This window comes from Argentina silus (assembly GCF_951799395.1).
Source record: "Argentina silus genome assembly, chromosome: 2".
NCBI lineage: Eukaryota > Metazoa > Chordata > Actinopteri > Argentiniformes > Argentinidae > Argentina > Argentina silus.
In genome coordinates, this window is record NC_139656.1 from 19,729,525 (window position 1) to 19,749,662 (window position 20,138).

At 44.3% G+C, this 20,138-nt stretch overlaps 1 protein-coding gene across 1 annotated transcript; it reads right to left on the minus strand.

The window, feature by feature from the left end:
• Positions 1-9: 9 nt before the first annotated feature.
• Positions 10-20,006, minus strand: galns (galactosamine (N-acetyl)-6-sulfatase). Its single transcript, XM_083665010.1, has 14 exons — positions 19,887-20,006; positions 19,632-19,755; positions 18,221-18,295; positions 17,958-18,060; positions 17,690-17,833; positions 16,718-16,784; positions 16,378-16,505; positions 14,813-14,952; positions 14,333-14,436; positions 9,441-9,577; positions 8,922-9,024; positions 5,449-5,570; positions 928-1,045; positions 10-330 (listed from the first exon to the last, which is right to left on the minus strand). The coding sequence occupies exons 1-14, from the start codon at positions 20,001-20,003 to the stop codon at positions 244-246; spliced, it is 1,569 nt and encodes a 522-aa protein (XP_083521136.1). The 5' UTR covers positions 20,004-20,006; the 3' UTR covers positions 10-243.
• Positions 20,007-20,138: the final 132 nt, after the last annotated feature.

The following is a 20,138-nucleotide window of genomic DNA, read 5'->3' on the forward strand; positions in this document are numbered from 1 at the left end:
GGCTCAAAACAGAGTTAAAAAGGTCATTTTATCAAAAGGTCGTGTTACAACATCATGTAAATATATTGCAATAGCAAATAAGCTTGATTGTACTTTCCCCAGAGACTCTCTTCCTCAATATTATTCATAAAGCTTCAACAATTCAAATGTATAATCACTGAAAATGGCTCTTCATTATTGGCAAGGCACTGTGCATCCCAGCTGATATGGTTCCTCTTCCCATGGTGGCTCAGAGAGCAACAGTTAGTGAGGCCAGTCACACTTCCAGGGCTGTGATTTTGGGCCTTTCAGGCATTTTCTTAACTTCTCACATCCTGGAGGTGCCCAGTTCTGTATGAGAAAGACACCACATCAGAGACACACACCTGTGCTGCAGGATTTGCCATTACGTTCTGAAGATAAACCACATGGAGGCGCTGCTGTTACATGAGTGATCCACACATCTCAGACTCATTGAGACCGTTTCAGGATACAAAGCCATGTTTCTTTTAAGCTGTTTTGTAAAACCAAAACCATCTTTATTTTTTTATACATAAAAAAAACAGTTAAAAAAGGTCCAGCATTCACTCTGCAGTGAGGAAAGTATTTCTGATTTCCACCAACATAATAAGATATTTTTTGGCAAACAAAGGGAAAGAAAATAACTGGTAAACAAATCTGAAATTGAAAGGCATAAATTGCCAGACTGGAACAATTCAGCAGCTCTCTTCCTACTGAGTTGACTGAAAAGCAGGAGCACTCTAAATAGATTGAGAAAGGCCTTGCTATGGGAAGCTTTTTATCAATTTATTTTTTTATCCTTCTCTCTATCCACTAGTCAGCGATGTTAACACTGAAAACAAAAGCCTTAGATACAATATCTTGATATGAAAAAAAAACAATAATATTGAATCAAGTAATGTTAAACCAGGACACTGTTGACCTTACCATGACAGCCAAGTCACACATATTGAGCTGGGGCATCCCTGGCACCAGACTGTTCTTATGCTGCTCCACTACTGGTGTGATCCGCATCAATGCATCCTGGTACTCCTTAGTCACAACCCTGCAAACACACACACACACACATACAGATATATGATTGAAAAAATCATACAAAACCCTACATTTCATTCACACACCGTAACTAAATACTGTATGTGAAGAGAACCACAATGTCCAGTCAGAGCGTAGTCAAGGACATTCAGGCTTTCACCACCACCCACACACACACTCAACTCAGAGCTTTAGTATGGGCCTGGTTATAGAATTTCACACATAACATGTCAGTCCCAGCATATAGACAGAAGGTCAGTGAACACACACACACACACACACACACACACGCAGAGCATCTGTAGAGCAATAACTCAGTTTCACTGATCATCCCCAAGTATGATCGGCATCCAACAACAATTTATCTTAAAAGCCTGAAACCTCTGTCTGCCACGTGCTGTGTGCATCCTGTTACCATTACCCAGCTTAAAAACAGGCTGATACAATCTTTCACAAACATTGTTAAAGAAAGTACACACTAATGACTACTGAAACACACAAGCACACACACAAACTGGTAATAGGACTGCACACACACAGCCAGCAGAACTGGCCATGTACCCTGCCTCCCTTGTCTCTCAATTACTGTTGTTGGACACAGCGCCAGCACCTCTGTGCATTATTATATTCAGTGTGTAAAACACAGAGGCCCCGAAGTGTTTCAAAGGAACGTTGCTCTCAATAGGACCTGTAGGGTTCATAGGCTCTCTGTGTTTGGAAAGGGGGTGGGTGGTTGTTGGTGTGGCACACGGATAGACAAATATCACCAGTGCAATTAAACCCCCCTAAAACAGTCGCCGGCAGCACCTCTGTGCCTGCTACGTCCCCCTCCACCCCACCCCAAAAGCCAGCCCTCTGATTGGCCCCTGGGGAGCGTGTGCGTGTGTGCGAGGTGAAGTGTCAATTAGTGTAATAACCCCAGGCCCTGTCCGGCTCGCACCTCCACTCCCCTAATGCTCCCCCGTTTCTCCCAGAGGGCACTGGGGCTTCCACCACACACTAGCACCTGCTCCTCTCTCCCTCTTCCTCCCCCCCCCCCCCCCCCCATGTGCTGCTCCTATATTCACACCTTCTGCTATCCCATAAAAATCATTAGTCTACTGGCCAGTGTCTCCTTTCCATTTTTATTTTTTTTCCCTTCCATTTTTCATGTAGGATTAAACAAACAAAGCATGTGTACAGTACAGTATGGTTGAGGTGATATTTACACATTAACCATAAGCACACAAAGAAAAGAACAGCGAAACATTTTTTTTTCTTTTTTTAAAGGTTTGAAGTATCTGCACTGTGGCTTGGTGGTTATTTGTTATGGTTGCTTGATGTGATACCACGCGATCATAACTTACCATAGCTTTGATCCTATCTCAAAAGAATAAAGGTAGCTACAAACCCAAGTGTTAAGATTCAGACTAAATCGTACAATTTATTTGTAATCATGAATTCTGCTTCATGGACATTGACAATATCTTGATCAAAATGATGAAGATTTCATTACCATCCTATCCGAGCTAAGTATTGATTGTTGCGATTCATTTTAAGATAACTGCTGAAGCAGCTTTATCTCTGTAAATATTAGAAAGATACACCACACAGCTGGGGGTGTTCAATTCAACATTCACGTAGAGCACAGGCCGAATACAATGTACAATATCCTACAAAAATCATATTTTTGTCCATGCATTGAGCCTCCCGAGATAAAATAAAAAAGAAGAACAATAGAACATTTATTTATCTCCCCATAAACAATGAAAAACCCACAGTCAGCACAGCTCATTATCATTATTATAACCCTTAGCTCACTGGTGCAAATGCTAAATCTGGAATAATAACACCACTGCATGCAAATTAAGTCTTTTGATTTATAATGCATGACACCCAGGGGGAAGGGGGCATTGCTCAGGTGTGTCACCACTCTGATTACCGATTCATAACCCTACTGGTAACACACACACACACACACACACACACACACACACACACAGCCGCAGCAGGCAGGGGGGGGATTGAAGAGACAATCAAATACCTCTGCCCTCTTTCTCCCCCTCCTGTGGAAATTGAGCAATTCAGTGAAGACTATTGATTGGGGGCTGAAGTACTTGTCGGCAGCAGATGAGGCCAGAGTGTGCAGCAGGGCTGCCTGCTGCATTAGACAGAGGCAGGCTGGGACTTAAGTGCTCAGTGGCGCGGGGTGACGAGGACCCAGGGGAGGTGAGGTAGAGGCAGAGCGGCTGGAGCAAGACTAAGGCCAGTCCCATGGGGGGGGCACAGGGAGACCTGAACCATCTTATTCAGTGCCAGGCCCAGTCAACCAGACCAACAGAAGGAGAACAGGGACCTTAATGAGGATTAAAAAAATAATAATAATAATGTAAAATGTTGTTAATTGCATAAACACGGCCTCTCTTAGTTATACAAAAGTGTCTTCTTTATGGCTGTACTCTCCATCAGGAGGTCTCAAAGTGCCTGAGGACTTAGCTAGCCAGAGGCTAGGCTAGGTACAGCTATGCTAGTGGTGGACTGGGCAGTGTGTGCTCCTCACTGTACACGCCTGCCTGCCTGCCACACTACTGAAGGTATGTCTGCAGACAGGCCCTACATCATCTTAAGTGGCTCTTTAGGTGCAGACAGAGATTAATGATGGCCAGCCGGTCCAGCTGGGTGCCCAAGGAGCACACGGCCAGCAGCATGACACACAGACAGGACAGAGGGAAGGAGGGAGGAGAGAGAAAGGGAGCTGGAAAGATGGGTTGGAAGTATTGTGACCCCCCCCAGACCCACCCCAATGATCCCCACACACTTGGAGAGGAGAGAAAGGGGGGGTGGGGTCTCCAGAGGTGCCATAGCATCTCCTCCATCAGTCTGGTGCACGGCCAAATTTACTCCCCAGCATTCAACACAGCACACATTTTTATTTGTTTTTTATTTGTTTTTTTACTCTGTGGATTGAAGAGAGGATGGGCAGATCAAAAACAACATTAATGTTTAATAATTCCATCTCCCTTCAAGAAAGAAAAGGGAGTAGGGGGAAATTAAGGGAGGGGGGAGAGAGAGAGAGACAGAGAAAGAAAGAAAGAAAGAAAGAAAGAAAGAATGAATGAATGAATGTGAGAGAGCGACAGACCGACAGAGAGTGAGATGCAGGGAGCCAGCCTGAGGGTGTGTAACAGCCTGGGGGAAAGGAGCTAATCCCACAGAAGAACACATTAAGGAGAATGAAGACAGATCAGAGAAAAAAACAGATAATAGGAAATTGTATTCCCTCATCAAATCATTATGAAAATGATATGAATGTATGTCAGGCCTTTGTTCATCTGTGAGTGTGGGTGAAAATGTGATCATATTTCTATTGTTATTTTAGAACATCTTATATCATACATTAATGGAAGTGTTTTTGTGTGCATTTTGACATGGTTACAATTTCACACTGTGTTGATGCACACCTTAGAATAAAAATCAACAAAGCACTTTTTGTGCAGAGCTCAACTGGCTTTTGGATCATTACCCTTCCATCAGTGAGTCTTAGCTCTACTCAGGGTTCATGTTCACAGACAGGCACAACACAAAAGTCCATTAAACAGCACTACTACCCTCTGAATTTATACCAGAACAATTTGTCTCGCAATTTTAACTTCCAGCTGCGAGGGTCTGGGGAGCGAGATAGTGATCTTTAAAGAGCTGTTTGCAATCACAAAGAGGAGCGTTTAATCAAGCCGTCTCAGAGCTGCGCGGATCAATCTTCAGCCCTCACTGCGCCTCTTTCACAGAACTGGATCAGTATTGATCCGATAGACTGTCCTCCAACATCCCACAATGCCCCTCCCCCCTACGCACGCACACACACACACACACACACACACACACACACACACACACACACACATACACCCACATCACTCTCTCTCTCTCACACACACACACACACACACACACACACACACACACACACACACACACACACACATACACCCACATCACTCTCTCTCTCTCACACACACACACACACACACACACACACACACACACACACACACACACACACACACACACACACACTCCTTTCTTCATCTCATATTTAACCAGAAGACTGCCATTTGACTGTGGGGAGTTTGGAATTTAATCTTTCCTATTGGCAATAGTTTATTTACAGACTACATGTATATTGCATTATAACTGGTAATAGGACTGTAGGATTGTAATATCTTACAAATCAATTCAAATCGTATGTCCTTCTTATGTGGCAATTTTTCAACAAACAAAAATGGCTGATAATAACATATAATTGTGAGATTATATTAAGACATTGTAGGACATCATAATTCATTATGCTTGTAAAGTGTTACCTTCATTACTTTCACTTTATGTCTGGTACAATCTAATAGGACAAGAGAACTGTTGTTCTTTTGGGGGCCTGACCTGATTGGGTATTTCTCCCCGGGGTCCCGCCCTAGGTGGAAGATGATTGGTTGCATGGTGTGCTCCTTTTGGGTGTGGGTGGTCACACCTGCCACCTCTTGGCCTGGACAGAAGTTAATGCCCTGGAAGAGTGGAGAGAGAACACACACTCACACACACAAAGATTTTTAGCTTCTAACAATCACTTCACAGAGGACACAGGAGACTCTGGCAACAGAACTGACCCTGAGAATGTGCCCTTGAGAAGAACATTCAATTAAAAGACAAGATGGATGGCAATGTTCGGGCCTCCCAATGGTGTGCACCTACAACAGGCCAGAGTGAGATCAACACACCCTTGCTTTTCACCTGTGTGTGTGATCTAGTATTAGGGGCAGCACGCAACCCCCACTAGTGCAGAACAAAGGGGAACAATGGCCCAAAAACCTGAAAACAGAATAAAATACAAAGACATTGACAAACCATAAATCAACATTGATATGTTGATCATCACTTGAAGTACCATTGATAGCATCTATTTGTACACCTCACAAACAACACCCTGGCCCATGGTGAAAAACAAAACCTTAGATGTCTTTTCTCTTTTGGCTGCCACTCCTCACCGAAGGCCAGAGTAGGGAGAGGATAGCGCAGTGTCAACAAACAAACAATGCTAAAGCATGCAGGTTTTCGCACCTGTTCTCTCTAATATATGTCATTTACTGTACTTTTATCCAAAGTGACTTAAAAAGTGAGTGCATACTCTTTCATATATATGGACCCAGCAGGAATCAAACCCACAATCAAAGCGTAACTAACTCCATGCTCTACAAACTGAGCCCTACAGGGTCATCTCTGCTCCTGGGGCCATGGTGTAGGCCCACCTATGTGACTGTTTGGACATGATAGGAGGACCCTGCAGAGCCCCACCCACCTGGTGTGAAGGCTGACTCCCCTGTGTGAAGGCTGACTCCCCCATCCTCCCCTGTTCTGGGGTAGCGAGCCCCCCCCCCCCCCCTTCAGACCCCCTAGAGATGCCTCCTAGATACCCCCCCCCCCTCCCTAGACCCCCTCCCAGGGCCATTCCGAGGAGCACAACTAATATTGAGAGAGCACTCATCTGTAAGGCACTCTATCTACCCCCCTCTGGGACTACAAACAGCCACGCTCAAAGGAGCACAAGCACGCACAGTCTGAAACTACACACACACACACACACACACACACACACAGAGAGAGAGAGAGAGAGAGAGAGAGACAGACACAGAGAGACACACACAGACACACTTCAGTACACCGCACAGTCTCCCTCATGATCCAATGATTCAGTGTAGCCTACACTGTCCTTTGAAGCAGTCTCTGTGCCATGGTCTTGGAAATGTAAAAGAGCCTAAACCCCAGTGGATTGCAAGAAAGGCGTCGTATCTGTATCCAAGAAGAAGGAGCAGAAGCAGCAGGACTCCATATCTCCATTAATAATGCAGCAGAGATACAGCAACGCTGCTTTTCAAACCCAGTAAAAAAGTGAACAGAATCAGGGAAAGAATCAGGGGGCCTATAATGGAATGCAAAAGCCGGATTTATGGTGTATACGTTCCCTGAAGAAACTCTTACTTTGCATTGTTACTTGACATTCTCTAATTAAAGTTAACATTAGAAACATTTAATTTAGTGCAGATCTTGTTCAATGACAAATAACTGAAAAAGACACAAGCCTGTGGCCAGCCTGGACAGGATAAAAAATAAATTAATAAATGAAATAAATTAAAATAAATAAATTAAAAGTAATGTACTAAATGACCATGCAGTGCATACATACAATACAATGAGTAGTCATAAAACAATCCACAGTGAGTTTTTACATCATGAATTTTTTCAGCAGGGTGCCAAGACTGTAAACAAACAGAGCTGTGTGGAGGGAGGTCGGTGGCGGCGGAGGGCATGGAGCGCAGGGCTGGCATGCTGAGAAACATGCTTTCAAACCTGTTCCTGGGAGGTTTGGTTCCATGTAACTTTAGTGAGCATTTTTGATTGCTGATGCCAAACTCTAATTCACTCGTACTAATGTCTAACACTCACCCGCACCTCTAACCTTAAAGGGGCAATCTGGGATTGTTGCATAAATTTTTGGACATTTTTAATTCATGATATATAGCCATTGATTCTTGAAGAATATAACTTAGAAATGCCTCACTCCATCAGAACGCAAAATATAAACTTGTTTTACTCAATTGTTTGTAAACAATGTAATGGTAAACACACACTGTATAGCTCCAACACATGGTTAAAACTATGACTTTGACCTCATGGAAGGTCAGTCCTTGCATCCATAGCTTCATTTATGAATTTGAGAGTAGTTACATTTTCCAGCCCCATCCCATAGCTGTTTACCAAAAAAAGTGGCAGGGAGACCACTTTGTTACTGTTTGAATCCCATATTGCCCCTTTAACCAGTCTATGCTAATGCCTAACCCTAACCCCTATTCTACAGTATTCTACTCTATTCTAAGATGTGACGGACAAATGTCATTCCAAGGCTCTGAATGCACGTCCATCTCAACACGTTAACTTTAAGGGCAAATTTTGGAGCTCCAGAGCCTCTCCTTCAAACCATCCTTTGCACACACACACACACACACACACACACACACACACACACACACACACACACACACACACACACACACACACACACACACACACACACACACACACACACACACACACACACACACACACACACACACACACACACACACCAATCGATAGGCAACTCACAGGCAATCAGACGCCATTATTTGTGAAGTTCCACTCCAGTTCACATGAGCTGATAAAGGAGGCGGGTATTGATTCAGCGGCCCTCTAGGAGAGAGCAATTTAAGCGACCGATGGGGCATAAAACAAATGGGCACGTTTGAAACAAAAAGCCATGGCCAAGGGGTTCTGGGGAGAAAAGGACATGTTTTGAAGGGTGCAGAGGCAAGAGAAGAACACGCTTTCACTCCTCCAGAGACATGTGGAAGAGCAAGATACTCAGCAGGAGGGAAAAACACTTGACGAGACGACGAGGACAACGCATGCTGCTCTACACTGATAAATGATACTAGCTTCATGAAGTGGGGTCTCCTCATTAATATTCATTAACCACTGATGTACACAACAACCACTTGATGAGCCGTTTTCGAGATAACGTTTGACTATGAAATGTGTGAGTGTGCGTATTTGTGTGTTGTGGCCTGTGCTGTGTCTCGTCGAGGGTGTGTGTGTGTGTGTGTGCGTGTGTGTGTGTGTGCGTGTGAGAGAGAGAGAGGCAGAGGCAAAGATAGAGAGAGAAAGACACATACATGCACACCCGCACACACACACACACACACACACACACACACACAGAAAGGGACGTATGTTGGGAGAGAGAGGGAGAGATGCAGAGAGAGAGCGAGAAAGAGAGAGAGAGAAGGTCATGATAGGGAGCTCTGTCACTGGGAGTCACTCACCTTGTTAAACTCCTCCCAAGAGTTGCTCCACGTCCAGTAGTGCGCTTTGTAGGGCCCCACCCGGACTGCCATCATCTCGTTGCCGCGGTAATAGAAGACAGGCCTGTTGGGTGTGAAATGGGATTGGTGACTGCTGGATTCCTGTGATAACCAGCCCTGGGCACTGGGGCCCTGCCGATGCCAAGCACTGGCATGACGCCCCACCAGCCTGCCAAGCTTCATCCCATTAGGTGCCCTGTGGAACAGCCTACCCACCAGGGTGGTCCTGCTCCCAGGGCACCAGGCCAGAAGACACCCTCCCTACAGGGGGGCAGTACTCTGCCCATGCCCACATCTGCCATCTTACAGCAAGGGCATAATGTGATCAGTGGCCTCAGAGCCAATGTGTGGGGTATCAGAGAAAATATCCAAAAAGGATCATGATCATCACCACCACGTTCAATGTCAACCAGATATCACACCTCCATGGACCCCTGAAGGCATGGAGCTCTCTCTCAGCTGTAGTCTCATCCTCCTCACCTGTTGATGAGTGAGTTGTTGAGGAGGACAGGGGTGAGGTCCAGGCCATCCATGACCCTGTCGTCTGGAGCACTGAGGCCAGCCACAGCCAGACTGGTGCTGAACAGGTCCATCACATTCCCCAGCTGATGACTCACCTGGACATCACCAGAACAAAGAGCCCTTACTGACTTGGGAGTTTGTAAGCAGTAAGCACCTATGCTGCGTCCCATCACTCTTACTAAGTGCATACTTTCCTGAAGTGTGCACTTCCCTACATAGATTTAAATGGGATCGACTGGTACAAGAGAGGTCTGGTGGTCAGGTGGAGACCATTCCTATGCTTTTAAATCCATGGTGAGAAGTGCACACTCCAAACTGCACTTTGGAAGGTGGCGGTAATGTGTCTTAACTGTTTGTTTGAATACCAACATTAAACATTAAACACTTTATCAACGTATCAAAGAATCAAGAGACTGTTGATCCTTGCTTGAAGGGAAAATTAAAATAACAACAGAAGCAACAAAACACTTGATCATCTTATATCAATTAGGCTCATGTAAAAGCATATTTAATTCCAACAAAGCTGGAGTGTTAATGTCTGGAAGCAGCAACAAAACAGTTGGTCAGCTTTTATCAATTAGGCTAACATCCCATGCAAAAGAATGTTTCATTCTAACAAAGCTGGAGTGTCAATGTCTGGAACCGGGAACGACAGCCTTAGGAAGTGAAGTGATCAGAGCAGGTTTTAAGTGGCGACTCCCAGCACAGAAAGATGTCTGCACTGTGACTCAAACACACATTAGGGGCTGTGATACACTAGCAGCGTGCAAACACACACACACACACACACACACACACACACACACACACACACACACACACACACACACACACACACACACACACACATCAAGGGATCCCTCTCCATGCATGAAACCCAACACGACAGCACAATGGCAGAGAGTGTGCATGCGCACTCTCTGTGAAAGCACACCGTTTTAGCGGGTGGGGTGTGTGTGTGTATGAGTGTGTCTGTGTGTGTGTGGGGGGGGGGGGGAAGAGTCCTGATGATGCATTTCTTCAGTCTCCTTCTGTAATCTGCGCTCGCAGGTTTATTATAAACCTCACAAACGCCTCTGTAAATTAGGAAGAAAAAAGAAGGGAGTGAGGAAAGAGAGAGAGAGAAAGAGAGAGAGAGGGAGAAGACGACGAGGCCCAGGCTGTAGCTGCTGTTTTATCTCTCTTCCACAGTACCCTGTGGAAAAAAAAGCTTTATTTTATTTATAAACTTTGAACTATTTTCAGATAAAATGCCATTTTTTCGCTGTCATCCTTGATCTTCCATTCCATTCTCTCCTGAGCAGGCCTTTGAGGGAGACGGCACGCTCACAATCAGATAGCGCTATCAGCCCTGAGCAGCTGCGCCGCCATGTGCCGCCTTGCTCCTATCGGCCGCCTGCACACACACACCAGCCGCAACCACCAAAATGAATTCCCTTCTCCTCCCGCAGCCACCCCGCATCAGCCAGAAAAGGGCCCTGCAACACATTCCATTATCTGCACTCTCAGGCTTCACACGCACGCACGCACGCACGCGCACGCACACACACACACACACACACACACACACACACACACACACACACACACACACACATGCATGTGCACACACACATACGCACGTGTGCACCGTGCACACACACACACACACACACACACATACACAAACACACACAAGTGCGGCAGACAGAGACAAAGACACACACACGCAGGGCAGAAAAAAACTAGAGGGAAAAAAAAGTATCAAAGTGACAATTAATAAAGTGGACTACCAGCTCACACCCACAGCCCTCATCCTCCACCAAAAAAATTGTCTAAATAGTTGAAAGAGCCCATTTCGTTATCTCCCATTTATTTCCATTTCCACTTTTCTTCTCTCTCTCTCGCTTTCACTCTTTCTCTTTTTGTCTGCCTTTCTCTGTCCTGACTAAATCCAGGCGGTAGGCTAGTTATCAGACGTGGCAGACCTGCTATCCCTGTCTAATGCACTCAGGGCTCTGTGTCTCCCGGCTGATAATCACAACAAAAGGGGATTGTGATGGCAGCGTTGGGGGGCAACAGCCCCCCCCCGCCCCTCCCCCTCCCTGCCCCCCAAGTCCCTCAGTCACTGGGGGAATGCTGAACCTGCATGCGTCTCCCCTCCCCCGATATCTGCTCTCACTCATTCCAACACATTGACACAACGACACTTCCACACTGTCCAGTATACAAAGCAGACTCACATACTGTCACATACTAGGCGAAAGATAACTTTTAAGGCTTCATGAAGCCTAAATCCTTTATAAGGTATAGAAATCAGAAATCATTAAAAGGCAAACAGCATTCTGTATGAAGGATGGGAAAAGGGTTGCGCCACATTTGGTAGAGCACCAGATATACTGTAAGGACCTATTATAACACCCCTAATATACAGTGCCTTTGGAAAGTATTCAGACCCCTTCACACAATTAGCTAAAATTCAAAAATGTCATCAACAAATCACTCAGTAAGTTGAATTGAGTCTATCTTACAAGGATGCAAGGATAACAGTTCATGTCATTTTGGAATTAATATCTTTGTTTTTATTGGGTCTCTGATTTGCATAGGAATCAATTACACACTGTGTGGATCAGGTTGTCATTACGAACTGAGCAAATGGAGGTCAGGAATGCGACCCTGAGGCCTGGGGAGACTTACAAAAGTTGATTCCTATGCAAATCAGAGACCCTATAAAAACAAAGATATTCATTCCAAAATTACATGAACTATTATCCTTGCATTAAGATGGACTCAATTCAACTTATTGATTGATTTGTTGATGACATTTTTGCATTCTAGCTAATTTTATGAGTGTCATAACAAAGGGTCTGAATACTTATGTACATGAGGTATTTCTGTATTTCAATTTTAATAAATTTACTGAAATGTCTAAAAACCTGTTTTCGCTTTGTCATTCTGGGGTATTATGTGTGGATTGATGGCAAATTATTTTAATTTAATCCATTTTAAATTGAGTCTATAACACAACAAAATGTGGAAGCAACTTAAAAACTAAATTCACTAAAAATAAAAGCAAACTTATTCAACATCTTGTGGATTTTAGGCTGTATCTGAAATGGTTTTAAAGTAGGGGAGGCCTCTATTTTTTGGTCCCTGTGTCAGCAAGCCTCCTAACAAAGGCCATGTACTGTAGCCTAGCATTGTGTGGCTGCAGCACATGTAGCATTTATGCTTAGGGGCTTATAAACTTTCCTATGTGGAGAGATCAACTGAGAGATTTCCGTTCTGCTCAAAGCAACAAAGAGGAAAATCATGGACCATCCTCCCCAGCTGCATAGAGATAAAACCAGACCCATACAACAAAGCAGCTTTGTCATAGACTCACAGAGGAGGTAGTCCCATGTATTCCTGCCCAATTGTAGAACTAAAGCTCCAGACACACAGTCTTCAGCTGTGGCGCCCGGTCACAACGATCTGTTCTCACGAGGCTGTTTCATTGCCATGTCTCTGGCTGGCACAACAGCAGGTGGCACAGACACACCTACACACACAGGTTCAGCTGGCATGGCTGGCACCTCACCAGCACACAAAAAGATCTGCACACACAAAACCTCTGTGGCACAGCCTAGCTTTTCTACAACCGACCCCACATTGCCTCCTGCCTACCCCTCCTTCTCTTCTCTTTACCACCCTGCCACCCCTCCTCTCCTCTCTTTACCAACCTCCTCCTTTACTTCTTTCTCTCTCTCTTTTTTTTTTTTGCTCCTTTATCCAGTGCGCCTGGTATATTCAGATACAGAAGCCCTCATTACAGCTCAATCCAACCTCAGCAAACACACAAACAGATTAGCCGCTTAAGACGCTCCCAATCCCCCTCTCCCTCGCCACTCGGCAGCGCTATCAGGGCCCAGCACACCCCTCAGATATGAGCCGGGGGCAGGGCTTTACTTCAGCCTACAGACTGCTGCCTCCGCTCCCGCTCCCCGCTCGGCTCCCCGCTCCTCAAAAAAATCCCTCTGCGCCACAGCCCCGTGTCACAGCTGCCCCTAATACAATTAAAAGTCATTTGCAGAACGTACAGGCTTAGTGGATAAGGGGTGGGTGTGTGTGTGTGTGGGGGGGGGGGGGGGGGGGGTAGTCTTCCACACAGGCTCAGAGTGGAGGAAGAGAGAGAGGAAGGGAGGGGAGGGCGGTTAAGGAGAACCTTACCACCTCAAAAGTATTCTGAAAAAGGGGCAGAAACACACACATGCACGTGCACACATGCACACACACACACACACACACACACACACACACACACACACACACACACACACACACACACACACACAGAGGAAGCTGTCTTTGCTTTTGGTTCTTTTGGCTTTAGAGTTGAGCTTTTGTGTATTTTGCATTTCCTTCACTTGAGTGAAGTTGAGTAAACCAGTGCCTGAGGATGCTGTAGAAATTGATACACAATCAAAACAAAGAAGAACAACCATATGAGAGAGAGGATTACTGAAATGACTTAACTATAATTACACTCAGAAGGAGCTGTTTTGTACCTGCTTGACAAAACAGCTCCTGCACTCTTACAGACAGATAGCAATATGCAGCCAGGAACACCTGGAGATGTTCTAGAACTCCAGACAATGAAGAGAGAGAGATGTTCTAGAAACAGTGTTTCTTAACACCTGGGCCGTTGACTGACACCGGTCCCTAGGATGTTACCGACTCCAAGAGGGTAGGACAATTACTTGCCAGTACAAAATGGCCATAGCTTTCTGGTTCCAAAGACAAGTCAAACGCAAAATCTAGAACACCAGACAACAAGAGAGAGAGAGAAGGATAGATAGACTGACAGACATAAAGAGAGAGGTGGTCCTCACCGTGCCCTCCGGGATGTGACCAGGCCACCAGGCGATGGCAGGCTCCCTCATGCCTCCCTCAAACGTGGTCTCCTTCCCACAGAGGAACGGGCCATTGCTGCCACCTCAGGGGACACAAACGCGTCACTTGGACACTAAAGCACCGTAATAAACAGATTACTAAAAAAACAACCTACTTTGATTCAAGACTGTAGAAAAACTGCAAGAACATTTCATGTTTCACCCACACACACTGTTCAAGGACATACAGTATACACATACATGCATGTATGTGCAGTAATCGTATGAAAACAGTTTGGAATTGCATGTCATATCATAAGGGATGACTTCTGAGAGTCTAAACCACCAAGGCTGAAGAGACTTGAGCTGTGTGTATGTGTGTGTGTGCATGTGTGCGTGTGTAGGTGTGCGTGTGTAGGTGTGCATGTGTAGGTGTGTGCGTGTAGGTGCGTGCGTGCGCGTATGTGCAGTGCAGCTTACTTTGCTGCGGGCCTGACATGACTGCAGCCCCATTGTCTGAGGTGAAGAACACAAATGTATTGTTGTCAATGCCCAGAGTCCTCAGCCTGGCTAGGATCTGTCCAACGCTGTAGTCCAGCTCCATCACAGCATCCCCATACCTGCAGGACACAAACAATCACAACACATGCCTGTACTCAAACAGAATCTTTTTTGTGTGTGACAAAATACACTTTTTCAAATCATATAGGGTTGTAATTATTGTTTATGATGTTTTGTTGATAAGGTGGTAGCGTTGCTCTAAATGGGTCCACATTAACGTGAATGGCAATGTTGTATCTTTTCTCGTATTGGTCGATTCTTGAGAGAACTTATTGGCGCACCTCTAGAAGTAAGTTGTGTGAAAAAGAGCTTCTACGCTTCTTAATACCGCAGTGCACTTTTAATCCTTGACTGAATTCCGACCACAGTCTCAAGTCCTCACAACCCTCTAACTGTCCAATCGCAAGTCACGACTGTCTCTCTCCAGACAGGTAGGGCGGGCTAACTAACCCTATCATCCAAGCACTTCATTTCCATGATGCCTCGAAGTAAGAAGCAGATGACATTACCATACACATAAGAAATTAGGTATTTACTCTGAAACATTTGGTATTACGTAGCAACACACTGCACTCCACTAAAAGCCTGTTGGAAAAATAAATAAATAAACAACATTCTGTCTTAGCATGAGCAACCTCTCCCCGGCACCTGGCTAATACTTCTCAGGTCTGATCCATTTCTCTGTCAACAAAAAGCTCATTTGGCATTCTGAAGAAATACCTGCTTACTGAGGCCTGGGTATTCACAGAGTCTGACAGGAATACTAAGTGACCTGAGACCAGGCAAGCTATACACATCCCTCTCCCTCACCACAACCAGAGAAGCGTGAAAAATCTACATTTAATTGACAAATATACTCAGGAGTAGGAACGTTTTCCTCTCATTAAGAAATTCTCTTTCGAATTTTAATTTTAAACATCAACCTATAGTGATCGGGCATTTCCATTTCGGAAGTAACAGAACTCATTCCTATCACAGGTGTGATATGGGAGATGGATGATCACTTGGTAGACCTGGTGGCTTATGCAAATGTAATGAGTTTCACAACACTGACACTGCTGCTAGGCAGAACTCTTGCACAGCACACACTCACTCACAGATACACAAATACACAAACTTACATAGTGCTAAATAAATGCCATAAAATGCAAAGATTGAAATATAGTTATAGTCAAATAATGAGTATGTATGGAAAACATAGAGATACACAAGAAAATAGAAATCATACTGTATGTATTGATAAAATGTGTCTGTTGGCGCAAACATTATCACCAATGTTCTACATGCAGGGCCACCAACCAAACACAAACAATAGAGCTAAACCCTCCTCTCTGGGAGTAACTAAACCTCAATATTCTGCCAAAGTCACACTGTCAGTCAGATAATAGGGGAGTGGCCTATCTAGAGATGGGACAGCAGCATACGCTGTGTGTGTTGTGATCATGACTAGAATTGTTGGGTTGGTTGATTGTTTGTGATCCTACCGCCCCCTCTGGCTCTTCCCCAAGAAGTGTTTGGAAGCGTAGACCGGGCTGTGAGTGGCGTCAGCTGCCCAGTAGAGGAAGAAGGGCCGGCGGGCCATGGCTTGGTGAAAGATGAAGTCAAGGCCTTCCTGAAGGAGGAGATAGAAGATCATATGCTGAGTTCTGAAGCCGCCCCTAGTGAAAAGGGATGTTAACGCTTAACATGTGTCTAAATGTTTGAAAGATAATAACGATAAGATAAGAGACTCATGCATATCAGAAAGGAATGGTCATCGGAGATCATCCAGAGAATTGACCTGTTCACAGATAAAGGACAGCTATTTTAGAAAAGAAATGGCACCTCCAGGTAGATCTGGGTGAGGTTCGACTCCCCAGTCTTCTTATTAATGCCAAACTCCTCATAGTATCTGGAAAGAAAATTGACAAGTCCAATTAATATAGTATATATAATATATAGCCACACCATAACTCTTTATAGCCACAATCTGGGACACTTGTTTTGGTATATAGCTGAATTCAAAGACAGCACTAAATGCAAGGACTGACAGTCCATGTCATCCACCTGATTGTTTTAAACATACAGTATGTTGTGGCTATACATTGTTTGTTTACTTTTTTGTGTTTGTAGTCAATGGAGTGTTAAAACCTTATATTTTGGGTTATGATAGTATAAGATAGTATAAGCTATAGGATAACGGGGCAATTGCTAGTTCTATTCTTCAAGAATCAATGGGAATACATCACAAATTGAAATGACCACTGAACAGATTCCAAGATCCTAGATTGTGCTTTCAAACATTCTGTCTTTTTAAGTTTACCCAAAAAAACAGAGCAGACTTTGAGAAGCACGTCGTCCTCCCAGGCTGTGATTAGGAGGGAATTTAGAGAAGCAGATTTGACTAAGTCTCAGAAGAGCAGGGGGGACTGTTATGAGGTAGCGCTGAAGCGTGGAGCGGAGAGAGGCAGCGCCGGCGTCTCTCTCTCTCTCTCATGCTCCGGCTGTTCCAGGTGTCCTCGCACGCCGCCAACGCAACCTGCCGTCTCCTGGGTGCGTGTGTGCGCGTCTGTCCAGGCCCAGGTACGCCGCGCTGATTAAACCCACGGCTAAGCGCAAAAAGCGCCCGCCTGCTAGCGCCAATGACCCTGAATGCGCATATGGCTGTTTTGGGGAAAACAAATGGGCGGAAAATGGAATACAAAAGCCCAGCTGGTATAGAGAAGAGAAAAAAAAACTCAACTCATCTAGAGGCAGCCGAGCCTAACACGGAGAGTATTTCTGTAGTGTGCTGTGCTGTTTGTATGTGTACAGTACCTTCCCACCATTTGAGAGTTGTTGTATACTGGGACATTAGGCCTGTCGCTGATGTTGTAGGGGCCAAAGTGGCAATTTGGAGCACCAAACCATTCATCAAAACCATGCTCCAGCGGAAGGTGCTGAGGTCTGTGACCAAGATGCCTAGAGCCAGGGAGAGTGACGATGAAGAAGAGGAAACACAGATTGGCATTATAACCCTCATCCTCATGATCACCACTTCTTTATAAACCAAGAGAGCGAAGAAATTACAATAAATGCTGCTCACCACTTGCCGATTATCTTGTTAACATAACCCTTTTTCTTCAGCAACTGTGGTAGGAGAATCTCGTCCTTTGAGATCCCTCCCACAATCTCCTGAGGTGTGTAGGCTGCAATGGTCAGGTCATTAAAATTGTGACATGGTTTTGTGTGAGAAAGTAGGGAGACAAATACCAACTAAGATCAAATCAGTGTAATTCAGCACAGAGAGAGAGAGAGAAAGAGACAGAGACAGAGAGAGAGAGAGAGAGAGAGAGAGAGGCACTGTACCATTTCTGGCATGGGAATTGGTGGTATAGAATCCATTTCTAACAGGCAGTCTTCCAGTCAGGAGTGCCGCTCTGGCTAAAGGGAAACAGAATAAAAGACACCATCACTCCTTCAAATGTTTTAATGAATAGTGTACTCAAAACACAAATTGACGTACCAGTTGGCTGTGGTCAATTCACCAATTTTTACAGCACTGCCTTTAAGAAATCGAAAGAAGATGACTCAGAGAGGCATACTAGTGTGATATGATTTGGATTGGTGTGTTAGACATATTTTCAGAATAAATGGGGGTGATACTATGGTGATAGCATCAAAACAAAATATGTCTATCAAGTATCTAAGTAAGGGATCTAAATTTCCCAAAACTGTCTTAGTGAATTGACAACAGCCAAAGTACATGCTAAATCATGTTAATTTGTATTTTGATAAAACTATCAGTTTCAAATAAAATATTTAAGCAGATATGCTACCAATTACTTAACTCAGGTGGAAAAGGCTGCATGTACTGTAATTGTACAAGAAAAACATCAAATAGATATTTTGCATCTTTTGGTGTTCTGTGTTAGGTCTCTCTCTCTCTCTCTCTATATATATATATGTATGTATGTATATATATATATATGAAGCTCACCCTGGATTCTGTGATTAACCTTTGATTACAATTCTAATTTACGCTCAGTGTCTGGACTGTCTAATACCCATTCCGTGTTGTAAATACAAAGTGTCCAGGTATCACAATTTGCTTCCTTGAGGCACTAACATCACACATATTGGAGATAAGTAATTGATTAAGTCTTACTTTCTTAAATATTAATTAGAAGAGGAGAAAATGGTAGATCTCTTTTGCATAACAAGTTTATTCAAATTCCCAAATTAGGTATAATTAGCATATTTCAATAGTGTATTATCTCAATTAGCATAATGAGGGTCTACCCTCTATCCTCCTGACACACTCATCTCAAGGTTCTCATTTATGCATCAAATTGTTTCAAAAGGCTTTTGAATGATCCCAACACCTACTGTACCACCAATCTCACACCAACATCCCTCTCCTTATCACTGTGGAGAAACATAACTATTCTTCTCAGACTCAAGCTTATTTGATTGTCATTATTGTCACACGGGCAGGATCTTGATGTTAATTCCCACTGTTTATAATTGATTAAATGCGTTTTTATACTTCGTTTTAGGGTAATTTCATGCATTTGAGAGGATTAGGATTTCAATTCAAATTAGATGTATGTCTGTTATACATTGAATTGGACCCAGGTCTCCAACACTCCAAACCCAAGTGTCTACCATTAGACCACGAGGACATCATCTTGGTCTGAGGGGACATTTGAGCTTACAAGGCTCAGGCAGGGCTACCCGTCAAGAGAGCATAATTTCAAACCACCTCTGCTACACTCACATGGAGAACAGAGAGGGTTGGCTGCATAGAAGTTGGGGAACAGCATCCCCTGGGCAGCCATGGAGTCCAGGTTTGGGGTCTCCTTGGAGGGCTGCCCAAACACCCCCAAGTCTCCCCATCCCATCTAGAGATCAGAGAAACAAATTGTTAACTGTCTGTACATATAATCATGTCAAGCAGACGTAAACCTATACGTTCTACAGTGAGAAAGTGTTATGCCAAGTTTATAGGTCCACCAAAACAGCAACATCTTACGTCATCCATAAGCATGATGATAATGTTTGGAGTCAACGTGTTTGGAAGCTTCTCTGTCCAGAAACCACAAATTAAACAACATAATGATATCAAAGTTTGAATGGACCTGGCATCCATCGCAGAAAGCAAAACAGCAATAATGAGGAAGAGAGTCACATGACAATACACAAGGAAGTGCATTCCGATTTGTCACGTGTTTGCTTTCACGAGCGTCTGTAGCGCCTCACTTGCGCATAAAGTGATGAAAGGGAA